This window comes from Bombyx mandarina, chromosome 16, assembly GCF_030267445.1.
Source record: "Bombyx mandarina strain Sakado chromosome 16, ASM3026744v2".
Lineage (NCBI taxonomy): Eukaryota > Metazoa > Arthropoda > Insecta > Lepidoptera > Bombycidae > Bombyx > Bombyx mandarina.
The window spans coordinates 349,181-375,242 of NC_143222.1; the positions used below are offsets into that span (position 1 = coordinate 349,181).

At 39.0% G+C, this 26,062-nt stretch overlaps 1 protein-coding gene across 2 annotated transcripts in view; it reads left to right on the plus strand.

The window, feature by feature from the left end:
- pigs (GAS2-like protein pickled eggs) overlaps positions 1-23,048 on the plus strand; it is a 149,650-nt gene extending 126,602 nt beyond the window's left edge. For both annotated transcript variants that reach the window (XM_089733801.1, XM_028178655.2), the window contains exons 3-5: positions 8,405-8,971; positions 11,692-12,334; positions 19,993-23,048. In XM_089733801.1, the coding sequence (XP_089589927.1) occupies positions 8,405-8,971; positions 11,692-12,334; positions 19,993-20,891 (2,109 nt within the window). In that variant the 3' untranslated portion in view covers positions 20,892-23,048. The remainder of the gene's footprint in view (positions 1-8,404; positions 8,972-11,691; positions 12,335-19,992) is intronic.
- The last annotated feature ends 3,014 nt before the right edge of the window (positions 23,049-26,062 follow it).

The following is a 26,062-nucleotide window of genomic DNA, read 5'->3' on the forward strand; positions in this document are numbered from 1 at the left end:
CTGACACAATAGAGTGAAAGCCGTTGAAACGTCTTTAGCCATGTTGTTGATCCTCGAAGACCCTTGAGAATGTCAGTATATTGCCTACTAATACCAAACTAGTCGTTTTGCGTCTTGTCATTTAAATTGGTTCGACCGTAACTGGTTATGCGTAAAATATCACAATAATTAAATAACTGTATACACCCTTCCGTATTTTCACAATTAAAATTGAAATTTAGATGTAATTAAGACCACGTGACGTGGAAGCCACGTTGTTTACGGCGCAGGCGCGAGTTCTTCCATAAATGGGCCGGTCTGCGCCACCTCAGTCCAGTCGAGGCCAGGCTGTCGGCAAGGTCGTGTCACACGCCTTCCTACAGGGGTGACTGACTCTTAAAAAAATTTGCACTACCACGTGCTATTTACGATTTTGATAACCAGAATTCGTTAAAGCTTAAGAATAGGTTGAATTGTAATTACATACATATTTAGCGGCCTACACACGGCCCTAAAATCAGTGCGATATCGGGACAGTGGTGGGGAGGACCCTAAATCACCTCGTGTAAAGGCAAACCGTAACCCGATTTTATTGTTTACCTTAAACTCTAAAATCGCTTCGGGCGAGCTCACGATTGAGGGACGATTATCTTCCTGATATCGCCACTGATTATTGGGTCGTGTGAAGGCCGGATTACTACAGGTGGCAGTGCAACTACTTGGTATCGAAACTATTTTGGTATATATTATGAATCTTTCTTTGGACTCTTTAGGCACGACTTCTGAACATGTACAATTAATTGCCTAATTTTCATGTTAAAAAACGATACTCGATTTTTTTTAGGCAAATGCCATTTTGTCAACGCACAATAGAGTTGCACGGGGTACCAGGAAGTAACGAGATCAAAATCTGATCTTAGAATAAATTAGAGTCTAGTTCCGCCATTGACATAGTCATATATCTCATAATCTCGCGACAAGGTCCCGCCTTATGACCATATATTACGTTCTGTGATTACCAGATGGCTTTATCGATAGGTCTTGAGGTTATTATAAAATTTTCTGGTAAATCTTAAGTAGAATTAATGCCAAATTAGTCCAGGTGCATCTTGCATTCCGCTCGTTCATATGAAAAGCTTGCTACCGCTAGTTACTTCTCCGATTCAGGCGACGGGGCGCAAAGCCGCCATCGCCCGAAACATGTCTGGTCGGATCCCCCTTATCCACTCTTGGTGCTTTTCGGAACTCGGTCGATTACGACGAAGAATTCGATGAGCGAACTAACGCATAGACAAAACCCACTGAGTTTCGCGTCTATAAGCCACTCAACCCTCCACTCAACTTCACACCGATTAGCCACTCACGCCTTGAAATAAATGACTGGTGTGATACCACTCTTTTTTGTGTGTTCATAGGATACCATCCATGTACCATGTACTATAAATCTTCCTGTTTCTGCCGGGAAGCAGTCCCATTTAAGTCCCATTTCGAGGATGGGGCAGCTATACAATACAACAGAGACTACAACCTCATCTCTGTAGTGAATCAGATCGGTCTATGGCTTACGATAGGCATTTAATACTATGGAATTTCTCTTATGGGCTATACAAAGCATATCTCTGCAAACTTCAAATATATAAAGCCGATAGTCTGGGTGTAAGCTTATTATGAATCTAAGACACATATACCTATTTTGCCTATCTATCTGGTAACCTAGAAAGGGCTATGCCAGCTTTGCCTAACGTGTAGGCGAGCTCACGGGGCTCAGTCTGGCGAATTTGCTAAAACTGGCCATAGTAAGAACAGTGCTTCGCAGAATCTACCACCGGATCGGACACACGTGTGGAAATTAGGAGTGTTCTATTGTACGATCGATCGTGGATCCCAAATAGCACCGTGTGATAGCGATGCCATTATTTTCGATTCAAAATGTCAATCCTAATCGTGATCATGATTGAGATCCGAACGATTGATTCGCCGAAGGACCGTTTGACTCAAAAGGTTAATGAAGGAAGGTCGCCAGTCGATTTAACTCGGTAAATCATTTTTGTATTTTAGTTTTACTTTAAATATTTTGTTGGCTCAATATTGGACCGACAAGAAATGTTTCTGGCGAGACTGTATTTTTTCGAAATTTATCAGTCGCTGATGCTGTAGTGAAAATCACGATGCCATAATCAGATCATGCTGTCTATTCAATACTTTTATGTTCGAAGACACTCTCCATCACCAGCAAATATACCCACCCTAGTTTGAATTATTTATTAAGAAGCAGATCGACTATTGAAGCCTCGTATTCATCACGACGATATTAAAGAGGTTTTGAAGATTCACTTATGATGATGTGCGAAAAAATATATAGTATATATATATATAGAATAGTTTCCTATAGTGTCCTATAGTTTCTCTGGTGAATGGCCTTGGAAGCATCTGCGTTAATAGTCTGATTAGTTAGAGTAGTGACAATATTGAAAGATTGATGGTAACTGGAAAAATATTTCCAATTTGCAATAGCAAGCAAAAGATTTCGTGGCCGCGATCCACGGCGCTGGTCCGACCAAATCCGCACCACTCTGGATACTACACTCTACGATGCCATACGCACCGCCGAGAACAGAGGAAGATGGTAAGACATCATCTTAAGAAGGATAATGGGAGGAGATGGTCACGACGCTCAGACGAGGAATGCGACTCAGGGATGAGGAGTTAGTGCAGTTGTTAGCGATCTTGACCGTTGCACCTAGGGTCGTGGGTTTGATTCCCACATCGGGCAAACAGTCGTGTGACGAGCGAGTTTATTTACCCTTTGTCTGGGTGTTTATTATTTATTCATAAATTAGTAAGTATCGGTCTCCGATTCCCATAGCATAGGGTCTCCTAATTTGGGACCGGCTGACTATATTCCGGTATTTATTTATTATTATTATTATTTTTTGCAGCTTATCTTAACCTGCAAGCAACTGGACAGGCAGTGAAGCAATAATAGTTACACGGCAAGCCCACAAAGTTAATGAAATTCAAACATCAAATATTAAATGTGTTTTATGATTTTTATTTCATGGCGATTTAATGAACCATTAAATGATTTTACGAGTTATAAAAGAGGTTTTTTTTCTGTTTAACGAGGTTAACGAGTTTCTAACATACACTTGCTATGCTTAGTTAAATAAAATGAACATACATTTTATGCTTATTTAAAACTCAATAAATAATGTGTTTTTGATTGGTCAAATGATTCTGACTAATGCTGGCTTTCGGGTTAAATTCATCAGTTGGCAACCCTAAAGGACTTCAACAGTCCGGGGGGGACTTTTTGGCGGGAACGCGAGGAGTGAAGTTGTGTGATTTGTTTTATTTTGTCTATTTAGTGTTTCTTCGGGTTTAAATGTGTAATAATGGTGGTTTATTAACTGTTTAATATCTGTGAAAGTGCACAAATGTGGGAAAATGAAACAAAGCCGCTGGACGTAACTTCTCGGGATCCTCCAAAAAGTCCACTGAAAAAATCTTAGTAAATGACCACCATTTTACTGAGATTATATTTCATCCCATATCATCTCATTTCATTTCATTAAATTTCATCCCAGTTGATTAATGTCTCAAATTAATCATCTTCATTTCATTTTACTCCATTATATCATTTTTCATAAAAATATGAATATAAATTAAAATAAGACATGACTTAAAGGTCTCAGTAACCAGGTCATAAAATCTCTTAAAAAAAAAAAATCAACAGTCCGGGGCTAAATTCAGTGGAGTCGACGATAGCTTAATTTTTTTTTTTTTCCGGAATTCATTTTTTTACCACTACAAGCATGTTTAGTCGAACAGTAAGGATTAAATCTGACCCCGTCTGTGGTCGGGCCTAAGAACATGATACATCTTAAAGCATCATGATAATATTGTGAATGCTAAAAATTTGCGTGCTATAACTTATCTATCTATATAAATAAAATTGGAGGGTCTGTTTGTAATATTGAAATAACCGCTTTTTACTACATGCATATGAATATATATACGGTACATACACCAATATAGCATTTTTTACAATTTTTGTCTGTCTGTCTGTCTGTTTGTTCCGGCTAATCTCTGAAACGGCTGGACCGATTTTGACGGGACTTTCACTGACAGGTAGCTGATGATATAAGGAGTAACTTAGGCTACTCTTTTTAAACAAGCTTCGCTCCGCGGCGTCACCCGCGATACGACAATAACCGTGGGTAACATCGCGGGACTCAACTATCAATAATAAAATTTAATGTTTCCGAAGCGAAGCGAGGGCAGGTCACTAGTCTTAAATATATATCTTAATCGATTTAATCGTACTTGACACAGTTCGAGTTCACGACGGAACAACGCGGACATGGCAGGTCAATACACGGACCTGTATAATGACCTACTCCTTTTGTATTCTGCGAGAAAGAAATTATAGTCCTTAATGTCGTTGTAATTATATGTGCGACAAAATCTAACACCTCAGGCTCTATTCGAAGTCGTAATAGCTTATGGTTTTTTTATGTCTTCTTTATTGGTAAAAGCCTCATTATGTTTCCATTTACGTTGGCCGCTACCGTTCCGTCTTCCCACTTTACTCTTTTCTGATATACCTGATGGTCTCGTGGTTAAGGAACCTGAAAAACAATACCACAGGCTCCGGGAACGATTCTCAGTCTCACCACCTTTGATAAGAGAGCGTTAGAGGTATTTATATAATTAGCTAAGAAGCTAGGAAGGTCGTCGTGGCCTAAAGGATAAGACGTCCGGTGCATTCTTGTCGAGCGATGCACCGGTGTTCGAATCTCAGCCGGGTACCAATTTTTCTAATGAAATACGTACTCGATAAATGTTCACGATTGACTTCCACGGTGAAGGAATAACATCGTGTAATAAAAATGAAATCCGCCAAATTATAATTTACGTAATTACTGGTGGTAGGACCTCTTGTGAGTCCGCACGGGTAGGTACCGCCACCCTGCCTATATCTGCCGTGAAGCAGTAATGCGTTTCGGTATGAAGGGTGGAGCAGCCGTTGTAATTATACCTGAGACCTTAGAACTGATATCTCAAGGTGCGTGGCGCATTTACGTTGTAGATGTCTATGGGCTCCAGTAACCACTTAGCACCAGGTGGGCTGCGATCTCGTCCATGCATGTAAAAAAAAAGGTTGATTGTGAAAGTTTAAATAGGCTGCTTATTCAACAAGTTCGAAGCGCTCCTAATAAACAATCGATAGGTCTTCGGAAGCGCTAATTGTCGCTAGCATTAAGAGTCGTTAGGTGCACTTGACCCCGATCCGGATCGATGCGGAAATATCCGGTTCAAGGCCGACAGAACTGGTTCCGCGATGCACTTTCACTCTTGATGTTACTCGTGAACTGGATCGCCGTTGATGCAGAGAAATTATGTGACGCGAGACTATCTATAGTATGTGGTTTTATTAATGATTTTTAATAATAAACATTTAATACAGTATTTAGATTGGTACACTAGAAGATGGTAGATGGAACTTACCGTTGGTAGGACCTCTTGTGAGTGTATTATCACCCTGCCTATCTCTGCCGTGAAGGAGTAATGCGTTTCGGTTTGAAGGGCGGGGCAGCCGTTGTAACTATACTGAAATCTTAGAACTTATATCTCAAGGTGGGTGGCGCATTTACGTTGTAGATGTCTATGGGCTCCAGTAACCACTTAACACCAGGTGGGCTGTGAGCTCGTCCACCCATCGAAGCAATAAAAAAAAAAGCGATGTGCAATGTGTCCTATAATCGCCTTGTGTTCTGCGCGATATTTGGTCATAATAATTTTATCAACAAAAAGAACATAGGCAAGCTCATGGAACGGTACTCGATGTGCATCAAGCTGGTACTAACTGCGACCTCCTTAGAGATTTGGTTTGATGATAATTCATCGGCTATATTTCATAATCATGTTAATTTCGTTAAGCACCGACATATCAACCAACTGTCAATCGGAACCGCCCAAATTCATGATTGAAACAGTGTGCTACAAAAAGTTCGCGTGGGCGCCCGTCTAGAGAAGCCTTGGTCTAATTAGCGTAGTCGATTTAAAAAAAAAAACGAAACAATCGAATGAACTTAGTCGATTTGTTAAATATCGATCCGTGGGCTTCGCTGCGAGGTGTCGCAACAATCTTACTATTAGTTTTATATTCGACTTTTGAGTTGTAAATATTTTTAATTTTAGTGAGGTGCTACAAAAAAAGAAATATCTTTTAAAGCTTAAACTACAATTCATGTATTCTTTTAATGAGAAATCGGAAACTGTAAATATCCTCTCGTTGTGCGCGTTTGGGATGATATGGACATGTGAGGAGACGAAATGAAAATGAGGTTGGTAAGAGAGTGTTAACTATGAATGTGGAAGGCTATAGAGGAAGAGGTAGACCTAAGAAGAAATGGATGAATTGCGTGAAAGACGATATGAGTAAGAAGGAAGTGAGCGAAGAAATAGTATATGAGAGAAGAGTATGGAAGGAGAAAACATGTTGCGCCGACCCCAGGTGACTGGGAGAAAGGCAGGATAATGATGATGATGTGACGTGGTGTTATTGCGCAACCCGTGGCGTTTTGGGCTATGCATGAAGCCACGGGACTCGGAGGTGGTAAATGGAGTCAGTAAATTTTAAATGTTCTAGGATTAATGTAAAATATTGCATTGGCTTGTAAACATCCAGCATCTGAGTGTATTTGTTCCGTTTATTCATGTGTTTCCAACACCAGTAACGTGGGAGAAAATCTATGCCAACATGTAGAGAATGTCCCACTGATGCTAATTCGTTACCCTGGTTTTTTATTGCCTCGATAGGCAGATGAGCACACGACCGCCTGATTTTGAGAGGTCACCGATGCTCATGAACATCAACATTGTCCGGGGCACAGTAGAGCCACTACCGGCCTGGTTTATTATTGATTACAGATTTTAGATCGAAAATAGGTTTTTCTCGTGTTTGTCGGAATAAAATATCCGACAAGAGTCTAGAAAGATACTAAGCTCCGACGTGAAATTGAATTCAAACACCGTGGTACAATAGTCACATTCATAATCCATACGAGCAAGGAGACGATCAGATTAAATAAAATTATTTACATTCGAGAACAAGTGGTAATTTTTTTTATGTCAAGTCATTCATATCCCGGACATATTTTTGAATGAGAAAGTGGGCACCTACTAAAGACATATTGTTTGTAGTTTAAGTTCTAGTAGTTGTTTTAAAGTCACTTGTGCTGCATAAAATGCCTCCATTTCCATCATCTCACTTCGGTCGTAGACAAGTAAGCTTCATTAACTTGTTGAGCTTGCATAAGTTAAGCTATAAATCAAGTCACAAGGGCAGATTAGCTTGGCGCACATTCCTGTCTTCATAATAACTTTGATAAATTGAAATCTACAGAAGGCGAACCTAGACCGCGTGCATTGTGAGCGTCACTTGTGAACCCTCAGACACAGCCCACTGAGCTTCTTGCCGGATCTTCTCAGTGGGTCGCCTTTCCGATCCGGTGGTAGATTCTGCGAAGCACTGCTCTTGCTAGGGCTAGTGTTAGCAACGTCAGGCTTGAGCTCCGTGAGCTCACCTACTCACCTGGTATAATCCCGTATCTAGTATAGTAGTATCTAGTATAACCCCTCGAGGTTACCAGAATAGGTAGCAAAAAAAAAGTAGCTATTGTGAGTACGAACATCCTGCCCGGATAGAGGATCGTTGCCCGGTTGACGGACGGACGGTTTAATTCCTGAAATTATAGGTTTCTCCCAACTAATACCCAACTCAACTAATTTATACCAGGGTAATGCTTATTCCTTCCGTAAAAATAGTACATGAAAAGTAGAAAACTGTCCACGAGACACGTAAAAGTCTTAATAAGAACGAAAATTGTCTACACGTGAAAATTAAGGTTGTTTGAGTTTTAATACATGCTCAATACAAATATTAACTTCTTTGTAATCGATTCATATTTAATGTCAACTATATTTTACACGCATTTAAATCTCAGTCTTATACTAAACTATCAATCTTGTATGTTAATTTAGCAGTATTTATCACACCTTTATAAAGAGTCATTATTTTAAATAATACACTCTAAGCGTAGATTATGACATCACTGCACTTGTATCTAATTGTGAAGCAATTACATTGCAATACAAATATTAAGGATTTTATATTTATTTCACGATATAGCTCCTTTGTCGTGGAAGTCATTCGTTAAGCACGTATTTTATTGGCAAAAAAATGCACCTGTCTGTGGAATTCGAACACTGGCACAGTCGCATCGGTCGATATAAATATAACGTCTTATCCTTTAGGCCACGACGACTTCAACATGAACTTAGTAATGAAGATGATTACTTGACATTAATAAAAAGCTTGAGATCAATAAGTAAAGAACTTTTCTTCTGTTTGTTACAGCACGCGAACGCCGTGAGGGACTCCGCTAAGTTGATCCTCGACGCTCCACAACCGGAGGCCGAAGATGCCATCATTCTGGCAAAAGCACTGCGCTCCCGTCCCCCGGTCAACATGCTCCCGGCCGCCAAAGCCGGCACGTTCTTCGCCAGAGACAACCTCTCTAACTTCATCGACTGGTGTCGTAAGGCACTCGGCATTTTAGAGTGCCTACTCTTCGAAACTGACGATCTATGTCTCAGAAAAAATGAAAAGCATGTCGTTCTCTGCTTGCTCGAGGTAGCCAGGAAGGGAGCCGTGCTTGGTATGCCAGCACCGCTACTAGTGCAGATGGAGAAGCAGATTGAGAGAGAATTGGCAGGGGAAGAGTTACGGCCCGATGATTCTGCTCTAGGATTGACAGTGCCTACTGGGCCCCAGCCACAGTTGGTGACCAACGATCTGAGGAGTTTGGACGAGAGAGTCAGGGACTTGGTGGAGCGATGCTCCTGCCCCACGCAGTTCCCTATGGTCAGGGTCTCGGAGGGAAAATACAGGATTGGCGACACCAGGATGCTGATTTTCGTTAGGGTAAGAGTTTATCACAGTACAAAGACAAACGTTTAAAATTTTTCATATTAGCTAAATATTGATGGGTAGCGAAATATTTTAAGAGCATATTGTAGTATATTAGGGTGAGATTGGTTTCTGCTTGGCTTTGAATAGATAAGATGTGGCTTTGTATAGATATGCGTTTCCAAAGATCTTTTTTGCCACGTACCATCCGGCTTTGGAATGAACTCCCCTCCACGGTGTTTTCCGAGCGCTATGGCATGTCCTTCTTCAAACGAGGCTTGCGGAGAGTACTTTATGGTAGGCAGCGGCTTGGCTCTGCCCCTGGCATTGCTGACGTCCATGAGCGACGGTGACTTACCATCAGGTGGGCCGTATGCTAGTCTGCCTACAAAGAGAATAAAAAAAAAAAATGTCTCATTTGTGTTTTTAAAACAGGAAATTGAACATAATAAAAAAAATCTGGATTTTGACGGATTTTGATGCGGTTTTTTTTAATAGATAGAGTGATTAAAGAGGAAGGTTTATATATATAATAACATCCATTAAATAGTGGAGAAATCAATAATAAATTACAGTTTCCGAAGCGAAGCGAGGGCGGGTCGCTAGTAATATACAAAGTTTAGTACATGCAAGTTAATTACAACGAATAATACTAAGAAACGAAACACAGTGATCAAGACAGCATTCACACTTAATACTCAAAAATTGTTTTTAACTCGGCCTTGAACTGCGTAAAAACTAAATAATGATTAGTGCGAAGGCTGTTTAATAAGTTAATTAGTGATGCTTTTTTGTTAATTGCTCAAGCGAAACTAAAAATACTTGACCTTGACTCGAAACAGTGACACGATTATGTAAAAACAATACTATACCTTAAAATTATATATATGTTTCGCTCAAACTGAATTAAGAGTCTGATATTCAATTTAAAAATAAGATTCTAAATAAGTCATCTTTTATCTTTCCTTTTACTGGTGGTAGAACCACTTGTGAGTCCGCGCGGGTAGGTACCACCGCCATGCCTATTTCTGCCGTGAAGCAGTAATGCGTTTCGGTTTGAAGGGTGGGGTAGCCGTTGTAACTATACTGAGACCTTAGAACTTATATCTCAAGGTGGGTGGCGCATTTACATTGTAGATGTCTATGGGCTCCAGTAACCACTTAACACCAGGTGGGCTATGAGCCCGTCAACCCATCTAAGAAATAAAAAATAAATAAAAAATTAAGACGCCGCATGGTAAAAACTTATATTTTCATATAGTTTAGTAGATTGGTTGAACAAGTTGCAGATTAATTATCATTTTCCATAATTAAAAGTGTCCTACATTATAATTCTTAGTTTGCGTTCCAAGCTTTACCTTCAGCGAGAAAGGTAAAACTGCGGTAAAGCGGAGCGCAAGACCAAACAATTACTTATAACGACTGATTAATAAATAAAACATAATTATTTCCTTAAGTTTCAATGTAACTTCGTTCGTTGAACCCAAACATTGCAAAAGATAATTACACGCTACCAAAAGTTGTCCGTCCGCACATGGCGCCTTTCGAGTTAAAAATATATTAAAATAAAAACTTTAGATTAATTCTATAAATAACCGTTCGATACTAATTAATGAGGAATAACTATCGTTAATTAGTGCTTTAAAGGGTATACCAGATTTTTCTGTGTGCTACACGTAGGGCTGTCTGGTATGCCGTTAATTATTTAATGACACACATCATTGTAAGCTGTTTTGAGTTGAAAGTCGATGTGCACAATTTTAGTCGAATTTAGAAGAAGATCATCAAATTCTATTAACTCTTCTTTACCGCTATTTTTACTTCTAAATTTTCTTAAAGCTTAAAGTTGTTGGTTATTCTTAAATTGCTTCATCCCTAGCGGCTAGGGCTAAGTAATCCAAGTAGTTGCCTAAATGACGAAGCAAGTGATCCAACGCTATTCTAGTCTAGTCTAACGTGATCAAAAAAATCACATCCATGGCCATGACGTTGCCTAATTGAAGGAATGGCTAGGCTCGAGTTTGGTAAAATATTCTAATTTAACTACAGATAACTTAATTATCAATAAAGCCCTACCAGATTGTCAGCCCTACAAAAAGCATAATACTGAACCAAAAACAGGTCATCTAAGGCCACACTAATAATGTCCCATCACCATAAAAGCTAATCATCGATGATTCATACCGTATCGACTCCATGTATAGGCAAATCGATTTCATATTGAAAGCAAAATGCGCGAAGCGACCTTTTGAAAATACCAACTTGGCCAAGCCTGCACTGATAAATGAAATCTATTCAGAACTGGATCTATTTACATTGGGTGGCATTATCAAAAATGCTTAGGACCATAATTAGTTAGGTCGATTTGAAAAGGGGGCAGGCGTCTAGTTAATTTGGAGTTTCGTTCCATATTAAGGGTTGCAAGGTGAGGTCGAAAATGTTCCTTTATGTGCTCTCGTGGCATTGAACATTAGATAATTATAGATCTTATTTTATATACGACGTGTGAACTTAAGCAATACTTTTATATATTTACAGTGATTGATTCTAAAATATAACTATTATATTTTTTGTCGATTATCAAATAAGGCCAATCAATTATTTTAAATTAATTCTAATTAATAATTAATTTATTTGCAAAATATCTCGAGAGTGACATCAAAATTGACTTCCAAATGTCAATGGCATGTTCACGTCATCAGTGCAAATTGATAAATGATGTTACTCTTCTACAGATCCTGCGCTCGCACGTGATGGTCCGCGTGGGAGGAGGCTGGGATACCCTAGCCCACTATCTGGACAAACACGACCCTTGCCGCTGCAAGGCCCAGCACCGCACCTCGCTCTCGGCAAGGTTGGCCCGCCCTAAGCACGACCTGGTCGGCGCCACAGTCACATACGAGCGTCCAGACCCTGGCCCAATCTCCCTGCCTTACAGCAAGGAGAAGAACGATCGATACGAACCCACCTCTCTCCAATACCACGAAGAAAGACATTATACCTCCACTAACAGATTGAACGAGCCCACCAGCCTCCCGTACTTGGAGACAGAACGCTCACACTCTCCCAGCAGAAAGCTGTTAGCTCCCAGGTCTATCAGTCCAGGGAGGAAGTCGTCCTCTCCAGATAGGAGAACCAAGATCGTGCCGTCGAACCACTTAGTGCCTACTCCTCTTGGCTTGAGGAACAAAAGTCCACGGCCAGTCTCTCCAGCTCCTGCCGCAGAAAGTGCATCGGACAACGGCTCTGAAGTATCCGACGAGGGCTACAGGAGTCTGGGCGTAGTGGCCGGGTCAACCCAGGGGTCTCCGTCAACGAAGGCTCTCAACCGATACTCACTGCACAGTCAAAATTCAATTGAAGATGCTGAATTCAATGGTGAGCTATTTTTATATTATCCACAGCTCTGTAATGGCACACATGCGTTTCCATTTTTTCGGTTATTTCAAGAAATTCAATATATTGCCATTTGTATATATGCACAACTGTTCTCCGATCTATCTATATATACATAGTAACAATGACAAAACAGTTATGTATAATGTTCTTGTTTGTTTGTCATTCTTAAAAAAAATTAAGTAGGTACCCCGTTTGGTTGTTAAATGTCAGTACTTACTGAAAAAAAGAGAAATTCAATACATAGAATTAATTTAAATATTTTGTCATCTATGATTATGGTTGATTTTCGAGGAATTAATTAATTAAGATTTTAATAAATAATAAATTATACAATATGTAAAATCAATGTTCCATAGTCTATGGTTACTGGTGGTAGGACCTCTTGTGAGTCCGCGCGGGTACCTACCACCAGCCTGCCTGTTTCTGCCGTGAAGCAGTAGTGCGTTTCGGTTTGAAGGACTGTTGTAACTATACTTGAGACCTTAGAACTTATATTTCAAGGTGGGTGGCGCATTTACGTTGTAGATATCTATGGGCTCCAATAACTAGTTAACACCAGGTGGGCTGTGAGCTCGTCAACCCTTCTAAGCAATAAAATAATAATAAAAAGGGCAATCTGAACGACCTTCTCTAGCATAGGAACGCGCGAGATATCACTGGCCCCTAGAAGTGACAAACTGCTTAGAGCTACCTTAGTAAGGTCAACGATAAAGCGATCAATAACGTAATGCAATGAACATTTGCACCTAATAACATATTTTATCCCTTCAATTCAATAAAACGTAATATTTATTTCATTACACGCCCATTGTTCTATTCAATGACATTGTTTTATACATTTCCCGTTCAAACGTAAAGCAATTGTGAATCACAAAATAAACTGTGTTACCGAACAATGAGAACGGAATTCTGAATTTTTTTCTTCGAACTGAAAAAGAGAACAATATTATTTTCCATTAATCTATCTATATATATAAAAGAAAGTCGTATTAGTTACACTATTTATAACTCAAGAACGGCTGAACTGATTTGGCTGAAAATTGGTGAGGAGGTAGCTTAGAACCAGGAGAAGGACATAGGATACTTTTTATCCATTGGGACGTGTCATAAAACGTGGTATAACAAAACGCAACTGATATGTAATAACAAAACGCAACTGACAGCTACACGTAATATATTCTATGGTTAATTATAGTAGAATTTTGAAGTTGACCAGTTGATGTGTTTGAAACAAACCGTGTGGCGGAACAAAGTTCGCCGGGTCCACTAGTATACCTAGTCAGGTCATAAATTCTGTCACATGTTTAATGTAAAATAATTGAAACAACTTTATTCATTATGTAACCATTCATATACCAAAATGAACTTAACAAAACATAGATTCTTATGACACTAAAGTTTATTCAAAATGACCTCCGTGATTTTGAATACAGGCCTTCAATCTGCGCGGCCAGTCGTCTATCGCAGCACGAACGAGGTCCATGTCAATATCGGCGGCTGCCTTAATCAAGGATGTCTTGAGTGACTCCAAATTGGGATGAGGCTTTGAGCACGCCTTTTCCTCCAAGTGTTGCTATATCTTGTAATCTAACGGATTCAAATCTGGACTGGAGGAGGGCCAGTCTTCGTGCCGGATGAAGTCGATTTCACGTGCCGCCAGCCAGTCTTGTGTGCTCTTCGCTCTATGAGCTGGCGCCGAATCTTGTTAGAATACCCAGTGCCTGTTATTGAACATGGTATGAGAAACAGGCTCCACAAGGTTCGTCAGGACTGTATTTTGATACACAACTGCATTCGTTTTTACACCTTTCTCACAAAAATGTACCTCTGTTAAGCCCCAATAAGAAACTCCCAACCATACCATGAGCGAGGATGGAAATTTGAAATTGGACACGCGGAATACGGTTGCTCGCTTCTTCACTACTGTGTGCGTACACCTTATCATTTTGTTTGTTGTAGCTCTCTTCTACGGTAAAAAATTTTTCATCTGAAAAAAGAATTTCCCGATATTTTTTTCCTGCGTACCGCTTCAACAAAGCGCGGCATCTCTTCAGTCTCAGGTCCATTAGACGAGCATTCAAACGATGTCCTGTTTTTCTTCGATATGCCCGAAGCCCTAAGTCTTCATTTAACACCCTTTTCACCGTGGTTCTGCTTAACCCCATCTGAAGGGCCAACAGTTTCTGCTTACGTTTGGGATTTCTTTGAATTCGCGCCTTCACAGCTTTTATCACTGCTGGAGTCCTAACAGACCGAGGGCGACCACTTCTTGACCTGTCATCTACACTAGAGTCTTCATTGTATCGTTTGATGGTACGATAAACGAATCTTTTGGTTATATTCAAATTTTTCAGTATGTTAAAAATTTGAATTGGTGCGTAACCGCAACGGTGCAACGCAATAACTGCAACACGGTCTTCTTTAAGCGTCCACTCCATATTTAAAAATAAGTAAAATAATCTATTTTCATGAACAATTCGAAATTCGAATTCAATAAACTTTTTTGTGGCCAGCGTTCTAAAAGAAAAGTTTTTACTGTGTGACAATACTTATGACCTGACTAGGTATATATAAAAATGAATTGCTGTTCGTTAGTCTCGCTAAAACTCGAGAAGGGCTGGATCGATTTGGCTAATTTTGGTCTTGAATTATTTGTGGGAGTCCAGAGAAGGTTTAAAATGTAGATAAATATGAAAATGGTCGAAATTAAATTAAAAATAACAATTTTGTTTTTCCTTTGATGTGTCCCCCGTCGGACGGATTTCTTTTGTTTGTTTTAAGTTTATTGTATACAAAAGTGTAGGTATTTTATTTATCGATTGAGGCACTACGAAGTCTGCCGGGTCAGCTAGTCTTCAATATAATATCACAGGAGCTTGAAGAAATGTAAGTGCTGAGAGATTATTCAAAGTACAAATCTTCAAAATTCATTTGCTTTCTCGTCCTGAATACAAAATACACAAAGTAACTGAAATCCTAGAAAATAATATATAGCTGGGAACAAATCACGCACGGCCATCCCCCTCCAAATTAGTATTCGCTATATTATGGGTACCACTTATAAACGTTTAAATACATAAATATAATGGGTGAACGAGCTCACAGCCCACCTCGTGTTAAGTGGTTACTGGAGCCCATAGACATCTACAACGTAAATGCCGCCACCCACCTTGAGATATAAGTTCTAAGGTCTCAGTATAATTACAACAGCTAGCCCGCCCTTCAAACCGAAACGCATTACTGCTTCACGGCAGAAATAGTCAGGGTGGTGGTACCTACCCGTGCGGACTCACAAGACGTCCTACCACCTGTCTCAGTGTTTATGGATAGTACTCTATACTAACATGCATACACTACAATGACAATAAAAATGGATTGGCTAAGAGATAATGAGTTTCTTCGGTGTGCCAGTATGCGTGTCTCGTAAAAGACATCTCCCTGTTTATAATGTTGTTAGTTTAGAAGTATTTGAACGGTAAAACAGTCGGAACTAACAGTCTTTAGCCATTCATCCTGTACTGTGACAATTTAACGGGACAATACAACGTGTCGGACGGCGGCGCGACATTACGAAAACATTTGCACGGCCCGCAGTCCAATCGATAAGCGAAGGCCACCACCCCATCTATTTCCGCCGTGATATAGTGCGTTTCGGTTCGAAGGGTGGGGTAGCTGTTGTAACTATACTGAGACCTTAGAACTTATATCTCAAGGTGGGTGGCGGCATTTACGTTGTAGATGTCTATGGGCTTCAGTAACCACTTAACATCAGGTGGGCTGTGAGCTCGTCCATCAATCTAGGCAATAAAAAAAAACAAAAAAAAGGCGGTTGCTAATTAAATGCCTCAATTCGCTAGTGTGTTCCGCTTTTTATCTTATGGTGTCTAAAAGATATAGTTTGTTTGATTTCCGTAGGGGAACTACAAAATTAAATATTGGAAAAATAAACGAAAACTAGACAAGCCGCAGAAAACTATTAGATTTGCTACTGATAATCATATACTTTTTTTTATTGCTTAGATGGGTTGACGAGCTCACAGCCCATCTGGTGGGCCAAGTGATTACTGGTGGTGGTACCTACCCGCGCGGACTCACAAGAGGTCCTACCACCAGTAAAAATTATCATCCATATATTATCATTTTCACAGTTTTGGTTAGGCACGTTTAAAATGTTGTCTTCGAATGAATGAATTATTCGAGTAACCTTTATTTTATAACATTAACATAGTGTTTACATCTGAAACAATATTTAATTTAATAAAATATAAAATCGTTTCCGCTTCTGTCTTAATCCGCGGCCCGCAGACAGACATTGTTAGGACAGTTTGCAAACTCATTTAACACGAACGGCGACTAGGAATGTCACTGAAATAACTGCATTACTAATAATTTTGTGGTATTTCGCAAAACGCTAACCTCTGTAACTTGAAACTTTATATATATACATAATACACAATTCACTTTATATAATTCATCGTATTTTGTGAAGATCATAAACCGCTTATCATATCTCGGGAATCCTTTGCACGGATCTATTTAATTCTCAGGACGGTACGTGCCTATTAGTTAATTATTAAAATTGACATACCTACAGCTGAACGTTTTAGTTTTAACCTTATTATTGTTTTAAAAAGTTTCAAACTGTTTAAAATTTTCTTGGTCGCCGAAGACCGAGCACTGAATACGTATGAATAAAGAATCATTATTACTATTTAAAATAAAAGGTATTCAAAAATACCAGAAACATAGGTCGTCTGGTGAGCGCGCAGAGGTAGGTAACACCATCCTGTCTAGTATTTCTCTGGGAAGCAGCAAAGCGTTTGAGGGGTGAGGTAGTTCCGATTAATGACTGCCTGCGTGTTATCTCTGCGGCGCTTTTATAACCGATACCACATCCCTAGAATTATCGAGAATATTCCACAAAAGTCGAGTATTGTGTGTTTCCGCTATCTGACAATAGATGGTGTTGTACTTCTCGAGCGTTCTAGATGCTACTAGATCCTTCGATATTCGTTCGGCTATTCGGCGATAGATGGCGTTACTCTTACCGGTGTAACAGTAGCTATGACGAGTTCACAAATGAGCTCTATATAAAAATTACCTCTCCCAACAATCCAGTGAGATGTATCTACGCAACTCGAAGCCTTAAATGTGACGCGAATTTAATAAAAAAACTCTTATCAACGTCTGGTCCTATTGAATATTAGAACTACGTACATGGAAGGTGCTGCTTACACTTTCTATTGTATTCAAACGATAACGCGTTCACGACAATTCGTTTGACTGGGAGGCTAGACTGAATTACCACGTGAACTAGTCTCTTCATAGTGAACCGAGAGGAAAGTAAGAATATAGAGTAACTATAGTGGACGAATGTGGGTGCAATTCATTTTGTTATGAAAGTAAAAGTGTGAAAGTATACGCTGTAAAATTTCGTAATATTGAATTTTCAAAGAGCGCTCAGATGAATTGTTTGGTTTGATCTAAAGATCCTTTTTTTATAGTCACACCGCCCACCACGGTAAAACATGGCGGATTCCCTTTATGCTAATAATTCATTTCTCTCTTTATCAATGAATCCGTTCTGCCGTTTTCGTGTTTTGTCTCTGCATTAATTTACTTCAATTATTATTAATTGTGGTTAGAATCGCGTATGAAACATCAAATATCGATTCCTTTAAAATAATGACAGTAAAAACGGTGACATTGACGTTTTGATCATCAACATAAACTGTCACTTAAAGAAGTAATGCCACAGATTATATGAGTATTCAGTATTAAGGTCAATGACTTGCGACTTTTGGTTATCATTGCGCACGGCACAAACTATGTCCTTGCCCAGCCCATATCTGTCAAGTTGACTTTTTAAAATGCACGATTTGCATTACATATTTTCACTGTAGAAACTTTGATGACCAAATTTGTAATTGTTAGGTTTTTATTTCTTTGAAATAGCGTTTTTATGTCACCCTTTAGTTTGGCCTCACAAGAATATGAAACATTCATTGTTTACGCATCAGAGGAGTCACGCATTGACACATCTGTTTGCAGACACGTGTATGTACGAAAGTAATTGAAATCTTTTAATACAAGTTTCAGAATGTATAATTGTTGAACGATTATAGCCTTTAGCAAAGCAAAACCGGATATAAATTACAAAAAAGCAGCTTAAAGAAATGTTAATAGCCGCATTATTGGTATTATCGTGGCAATTTTAACCACAGAACTGTCATGGGTTTCAGTTTGAAGAGATGCATGGCTGTCAGCCTAAGTTTGAGACCTGGATCATGTCCCAAGAAGAGGGGGCAACGTGCACAGTAATTTCACATCAGACTCAGAAAGTCACTTGTAAAAACAGCCTTTATTTTGCGATCTTTGTATCATCGTAATGAATCAAAAATTAGTTTTGAAAACTGCGTTATTACAGAGGTTACGAAATAAGCAGACGTGGGTGGACGCCAACAAAGATCGTACAGTTGTGTCTGGTCTGTGCCTTTTATGCACACAGGAATGCAGTCTAGCGGGATAATTTATTAGACCTTAGAAAATACTTAATTAGAACCGTATTCATTGTGATAAAAGGCTTAATTCACGCACTTTGAAGTTATAGCTTTATGGGATGTGGGTTGAATTCTGTAATTTTTTTAACAGTATTGACATAAATGTATCAAAACTTGTAGCTAGTTAAAATACATTCTTCTTGTTTCTGAACTTATTTGATAGATAGATTATAACACCTATTTTACTATGTATCAAATGTAATCCCTTGGTCAAACTGTGAATATTTACGCAAATTGGTGTATCATTTTTGTTTCCCTTTTTCCCAGTAAATATTCTCAGTGAATAGGAGTTCACTGAGAATTCTTCCATTCGCATTCTTCCTCCACTTCCCGCTGCTAGCTTCCATCTGACGTGCTCTTTTTATACTCACGATCCGTCAATCTTCTTTTTACTCTGTCTGCAAACAATCGAACTACAAATAAACACAAGATTAGATGCAGAGACCACAATATCGTCCATAAAACAGATACAATTACGAGTACGTCTTTGACCCGGAATAGGAAACGCTCTCATAACAAGCCCGCGGCCCTTAAAAGGCAAAAACCAATGTCCTTATGTGATTCCAGAAATGGAGTATTAATTATGACACGCCGCAACAATCTGATGATTGTCGGCCAGTGCTTTTATGGACACGTTTGCACACGGCAGTTCTAGTATTTTATTTTAGTCAGTTATTAATAACGATTTATTACTTGAACAGTCTTCAGAACGAAGAAATATGTTAGTAGTCACAATAAATACGAACAGGCTTACAGACCATAATACAGTTATTTTAGTAGCTAGTTTAATTTATTGGTCTGATGACATTTTAGTCAATACGCTAGCTCTAGGTCATGACTATTTCTTTTGTGAGCGTGTGGGTTTGGGTTTCATGGTGAGCACGTGTATTACCGGCTCGGTATCCGTGGTCCAAAACCCAGCTGAACTTATCTTCCGTCTTCAGGTTTTAAAAGTATTGTCATTGTGAATTCTTATCTCTTGTTCGGTTGATAGTTTCAATATTGTGTCAGATTTGTGTAAAATGCGTCTTCCAATATTAGCCAATAAAAACTAATCGAGACTGTATTTAATTTCAGAGCGTCTCGACCAAGACGACGGTTGCCATATGGATAAAGGCGACAGGGATGACTACGTGAGTATCAGCACTGGTCTCCGGAAGACCGATTTCTCAGATACATTCTACGGAAGCCGAAAGACGAGTTCCGTTGACGAGAAATCAATTAGGGGCAGCCCCGAAAAGATCGTGGTGGTAGAGAACAATGATGCACCGAGCAAGAGTCTACGTCCTAGTCGCGGAGCTTCGGAGTCACCAACGAAGACCATCAGGAGTCGCCAGGCTAGTAGAATACCACATTCACCGGTCAGGACCAGAACCCCTAGTCGTGGTAATACACCAAGTCCAAAACATACAGCAAAGACTGCTCAAACTTCTCCAAAACTAACCCCTAAGCTGCCACCTACAGCCAGGAATACCTGGGGAGGCAGGACTGCTCCTACTCAGTCTAAGGCCAAATCCAGGCCTGCAATTGGAGCTGACACGTTCGAGAATCCAAACAGGTCCCCCAAACCAACTCCTAGAGCCTCCCCAGATGCCTTTAAGAGAAATTCACCTCTGAGAGCTAGCAGTGCAACTTTAAGGTCCCCACCAAACCAAAAGCCTCTCAGTCCTTTGCTGGAACAGATCTTGAGGTCAGCAGAAACTGCTAAAGATGACGCAAGCGTTCTGGAGAAGATGAAGGAGATAATTAGGACTTACTCAAAAGGAGACGACTCTTTATCCAGGACCAGCTCCAAGGATTCAGATTACGCTGATTTTACATCAGCCTGGGTGATGTCAGATGGGAAGCTCGAGAGATCGATGAGCACTAGGCAGTTGTCGTCTCCGAGGAAAGACCAGAGGAACGGAGCCTCTCGCATACCGGCTCCAGTCTCGATTGGGTGCAGACGGTCCACCTCAACTTCGCAGTTCCAATGACATAGCTCGAATGATAGTATGAAAACGGAGGAATAGCTTCGGAGTAGCAGTGCAGCTTGTTGTTTAGTTTTGATAACAGATGGCGTCATCACGAAACGTGAAGTTTCCAAATTTAAATTACAGATGGCGTTAGTATTACCCCAAAAACTATCTTTGTTATCTAAACAAATATTGTACTGACCGATAGAATACATAATCGATAATTCACTTGCTAGAAAGCAAATTAACTTGATTTTTAAGAGAGCGTGTTAGATTTTACTTGAGAAATTAATCGACCATATCTTTTGTAGTGAAGATTGTGCGTCCATGGTATAATAACCAATTATGAATGACATATTTTGTATAGTGACGAATAAGACTGTCAAAAAGAAATTAAGATTGGATTTGTCGTCTGCGTAACTATAAAATTTGTCCGCTTGTTTGTATTTGCAACAAAAGCACAGAAAGATCTTTAAATTGCTTTTTGTACTGGACTTGAAGTCTTGATCGATTGGATGAAAGCTCGATTTTGAACTATTAAAAGCCAATGCGCATTGAACACGATAACTTGTGTTCAATGATGCTTTTTTATTCTTGGATTTTTGAAAAAAAAAGGATAGGAATCAAGTACAATTTTTCGATAAGTTGTTACAAGTGTTGCCTGCTCCAAAATGTAGCTTAGGACGTTTAGAATATAATTGAATATGCACTAACCCTTAAATTATATTAAGATCCCGAAATACTGTTATACTTGAAAAAGTAAAGGAAATATTCCAGAGAATCTCTTGTGTTTTGTGTTTTATCATGTAAGTCTTTACTGTTATTTATAATATTTGACATAAATTCAAACATATTTCTTTTAAGAGTTTCTGGCTAATATTGGTGCTAAGTTAATATTACGTTATAATTCATTTTTGAAATAAATGTAAGTAGTTTTAGAACTAAACGAAACTTATATCAAATTTTAGATGTAACTTGAAGTTGGTAAAGTAGGTAGCTTTTTGTAACCGAAAGCTTTCGAATATTATTCGATTCAATTTTGATTCGAGTCATTTCCCAGTGGCTCCGACTCCGTGGCTCAAAGAGCACGCACGCTGAGGCGTGTTTAGAGTTCACATACCATCGTCGTGAGATATAAAACATCACGACTGAATTCGTTTATTCCGTAATCTCAAATTATTAGGTATGTAGGTTGTGAAAAGTAGATTTTATATACATAATATAACTTTTTTTCTTGACATTAAGACAGTAGGTATAATCTATGCAATAAGTATAACCGTCCAAAAATATGAACAAATCATAAAACAGATTAAACTACCTTTTTGGTAACTAAAGCACAGATAATAAAATATTTTTGTTTAAATAGGTTTAATACATTTCTGTGCGCCATTTTCACTTCGATCATTTGAATAGAAAATTTAATGTTCATTAAATTAATGCACGAAGTGATTGTTTTTGAATGAAAACAAAATATTTTTGGACGCGTTTCCTTTTGCTAAAATTATGATTAAGATTGAATAATGAGATAAATATTTCAGGAGATAATTTCCTGCATCCAAAACTATTATTTTTAAACAATATAAATGGCAATGTTAGTTCTGTACATGAGAAATTATTATAATTATTAATGTTTCGAATGCGGAAGTCATTTTTAAGTAATGTAGTTCAGTTATTGGCAATTTTTTTGGTGATTATCGTCTAACAATTAATTAGTAGCTGGAAGTTTTTCTCCTGAATTGTGTTTTTTATTAAATAAAATACTCTATAATATTGTAGGAATTGTTAGGACTCGTATTCTTCTTCGAAAAGAAGAAAATATTATGTGACGTAATTACAACAAAAAAAAACTTAGGTTAATGTTCAGAAATAACTTATAGTTAATTTTAATTATTAAGGGTTAATTTTGTGACATTGGAGAGCTTGGAACTTAGCTCTAACGTGAGGTTCAGTAACAAAAGTGTCCAGGTTCGACACATATACAAACTGGATGACTTCTGAACTCGGGCTAAATCCGAAAATACACACATAATATATTGTATACGCAAATTTTATTTTACCTTTACGCCTAATCTAGAGGCTAAGTGATTAATTTTAAGTTAATTATAAATCGATTTAATGTTACCAGTGATTATGCCATAGAATTGTTTTATTTCACTGAATAAATGATTTAAAAATTCATTATTGTTTGTTGTTATAACTTTTTTTTTTTGTTGCTTTGATGGGTGGACGATCTCACAGCCCACCTGGTGTTAAGTGGTTACTGGAGCCCATATACATCCACAACGTAAATGCGCCACCACCTTGAGATATAAGTTCTAAGGTCTCAGTATAGTCACAACGGCTGCCCCACCCTTCGAACCGAAACGCATTACTGCTTCACGGCAGAAATAGGCAGGGCGGTGGTGCCTACCCGTGCGGACTCACAAGAGGTCCTACCACCAGTAATTACGCAAATTATAATTTTACGGGTTTGATTTTTATTACACGATGCTATATCCTTCAGCGTGGAAGTCAATCGTCGGACCGGACGTCTTATCCTTTAGGCCACAACGACTTTTATACAAGCTGCATAAAAGTCCTACTTAGACGTATGATCTTTTTTTATTGCTTAGTTGTGTGAACGAGCTCGCGGACCACCTGATGTTAAATGGTTACCGGAGCCCATAGACATCTCCAACATAAATGCCGCCACCCACCTTGAGATATGAGTTCTAAGGTATCCGTTTGTACAATACAACGACTGCCTTCAAACCGAAACGTTATGCTTTGTTTGTTTTATTTAATTTTTATTTCAACGTGACCAGGGGCGCATCTGTTGTCTGTGAACCTCCTCCTAGCACAGTGTTCCTCAGTGCTGAAGGTCGTGACCTTTACGGCGCCTTAGTCTTTGAAATATATTCCTCCATTCTTTCCTGACCTCTGCACAAACTCTGCCTCTCGCAACCTCTGCTTTTTCTTCTGTGAACCTAATAAACGTAACTATACTTGAGACCTTAGAACTTATATATCAAGGTGGTGGCGCATTTACGTTGTGGATGTATATGGGCTCAAATAAAATAAGCAATAATAAAGGCAATAAAAAAAGATCATACGTCTAAGTAGGACTTTTATGCAGCTTGTATAAAAGTCGTTGTGGCCTAAAGGATAAGACGTCCGGTCCGACGATTGACTTCCACGCTGAAGGATATAGCATCGTGTAATAAAAATCAAACCCGTAAAATTATAATTTGCGTAATTAATGGTGGTAGGACCTCTTGTGAGTCCGCACGGGTAGGCACCACCGCCCTGCCTATTTCTGCCGTGAAGCAGTAATGCGTTTCGGTTCGAAGGGTGGGGCAGCCGTTGTGACTATACTGAGACCTTAGAACTTATATCTCAAGGTGGTGGCGCATTTACGTTGTAGATGTCTATGGGACCAGGTGGGCTGTGAGCTCGTCCACGCATCTAAGCAATAAATAAAAAAATGGGCTGCGGTAACCACTTAAAATCAGGTGGGCCGCGAGATCGTCCACACAACTAAGCAATAAAAAAAAATATCTTATCTCTAAGTGGGAATACAGCTTGTATAAAGTCGGTAAAATTACTCTGAGATCTACAGACTTAGTATAATAATACAAGCTCTCTAGGAAACGGGCTAACAGTCATCAAACAAACACAATATTTATGAATTATAAGTCCTCCTTAGAATATATAAGGGGGTGCAGATGCTCACTAGCTCACAGTGGCAAGTATCATACAATTAAGAGCACGGCCATAGCTTAAGATCAGTAGGGACATTCAATCGTAACCACTTAACGCTTGGCGAGCCATTAGCTCGATCATAGATCTAGAGATTTCAAAAAAGGACAAAATTCAATACTCTGTGGGGAGTGCTCTGAGGAATTGCTTGAGATGATTCCATCATCTCGTTTTTACCATCGCACTGCCCGACACCGAAGTAGAGTTCATCCATACTACATGGAGCCACTGCGCTCATCCACAGTGCGTTTCCAGATTTTTTTTTGCCACGTACCATCCGGCTTTGGAATGAGCTCCCCTCAACATTGTTTCGCGAGCGCTATGACATGTCCTTCTTCAAACGAGGCTTGTGGAGAGTATTAAGCGGTAGGCAGCGGCTTGGCTCTGCCCCTGACGTTGCTGAAGTCCATGGACGACGGTAACCACTCATCATCAGGTGGGCCGTATGCTCGTCTGCCTACAAGGGCAATAAAAAAAAACCTACAGTATTATTTCGCGCCGATATGAAAACGAAAGCGTTAGAAGTTAGAAATTGCAGTAGATTTATTGAATTAACACCTGGTTAGCGACCTCGTGTGTAAATAATGTCTGCAGAATATGGAGTTTCACTTAAAATTGTGATTTCTTTCTCTATTAAATAAATTATATTCAAGTGTAGAGTCGTGATTTCAGAATCAATGGCTTATTTAAATTTTTCTTAGTTATTTGTACCTTTGAAAAAATATGTATATTGTACCCATTGTACCTATTAAAAAAATATATATTACTAGTTGACCCGGCAGACTTCGTAGTACCTCAATCGATAAACAAAAGACCTAAGCTTTTGTATAAAATAAACTTAAAACAAATAAAAGGAATCCGTTCGACGGGGCACACATCAAAGGGAAAAATAAAATTATTTTTATTTAATTCCGAGCATTATGATATTTATCTGCCTTTTAAACCTTCTCTAGACTTCCACAGATATGTGGCGGAGGGGAGTGATGTGGCGGGTAGTCATCATACAACGCAAGATATTTGACAGATACCTGAATCTCGCTTACGACATTTTTAAGATAAAGCGCATATATACAAGTTCCGAACAACAACATTCGGACCGTCGGTCTACCGAGCAATCATCACCCGCTTGGTGGAAGATTTTACCTCCGTCGTTATAAGCTCCCTAAAGATAATTCAAGATCAAAATTAGGCAAATCGGCCCAGCCGTTTTCGAGTTTTAGCGAGACTAACGAACAGCAATTCATTTTTATATATGTTAACGGAAATGTATGTAATCCGTCATTGTATACAATTCCTAGGAAATGTATGTAATTCCGAAAATCGCACGGAAATGTGTGAAATAAATTATATTATACTTACACATTACACATTTCCTAGGAAATCTATACATTTCCTAAATAGCAATCGGAAATGTAAAACATTTAAGATATTGGTGGGTACGCGGGGACAGCGGG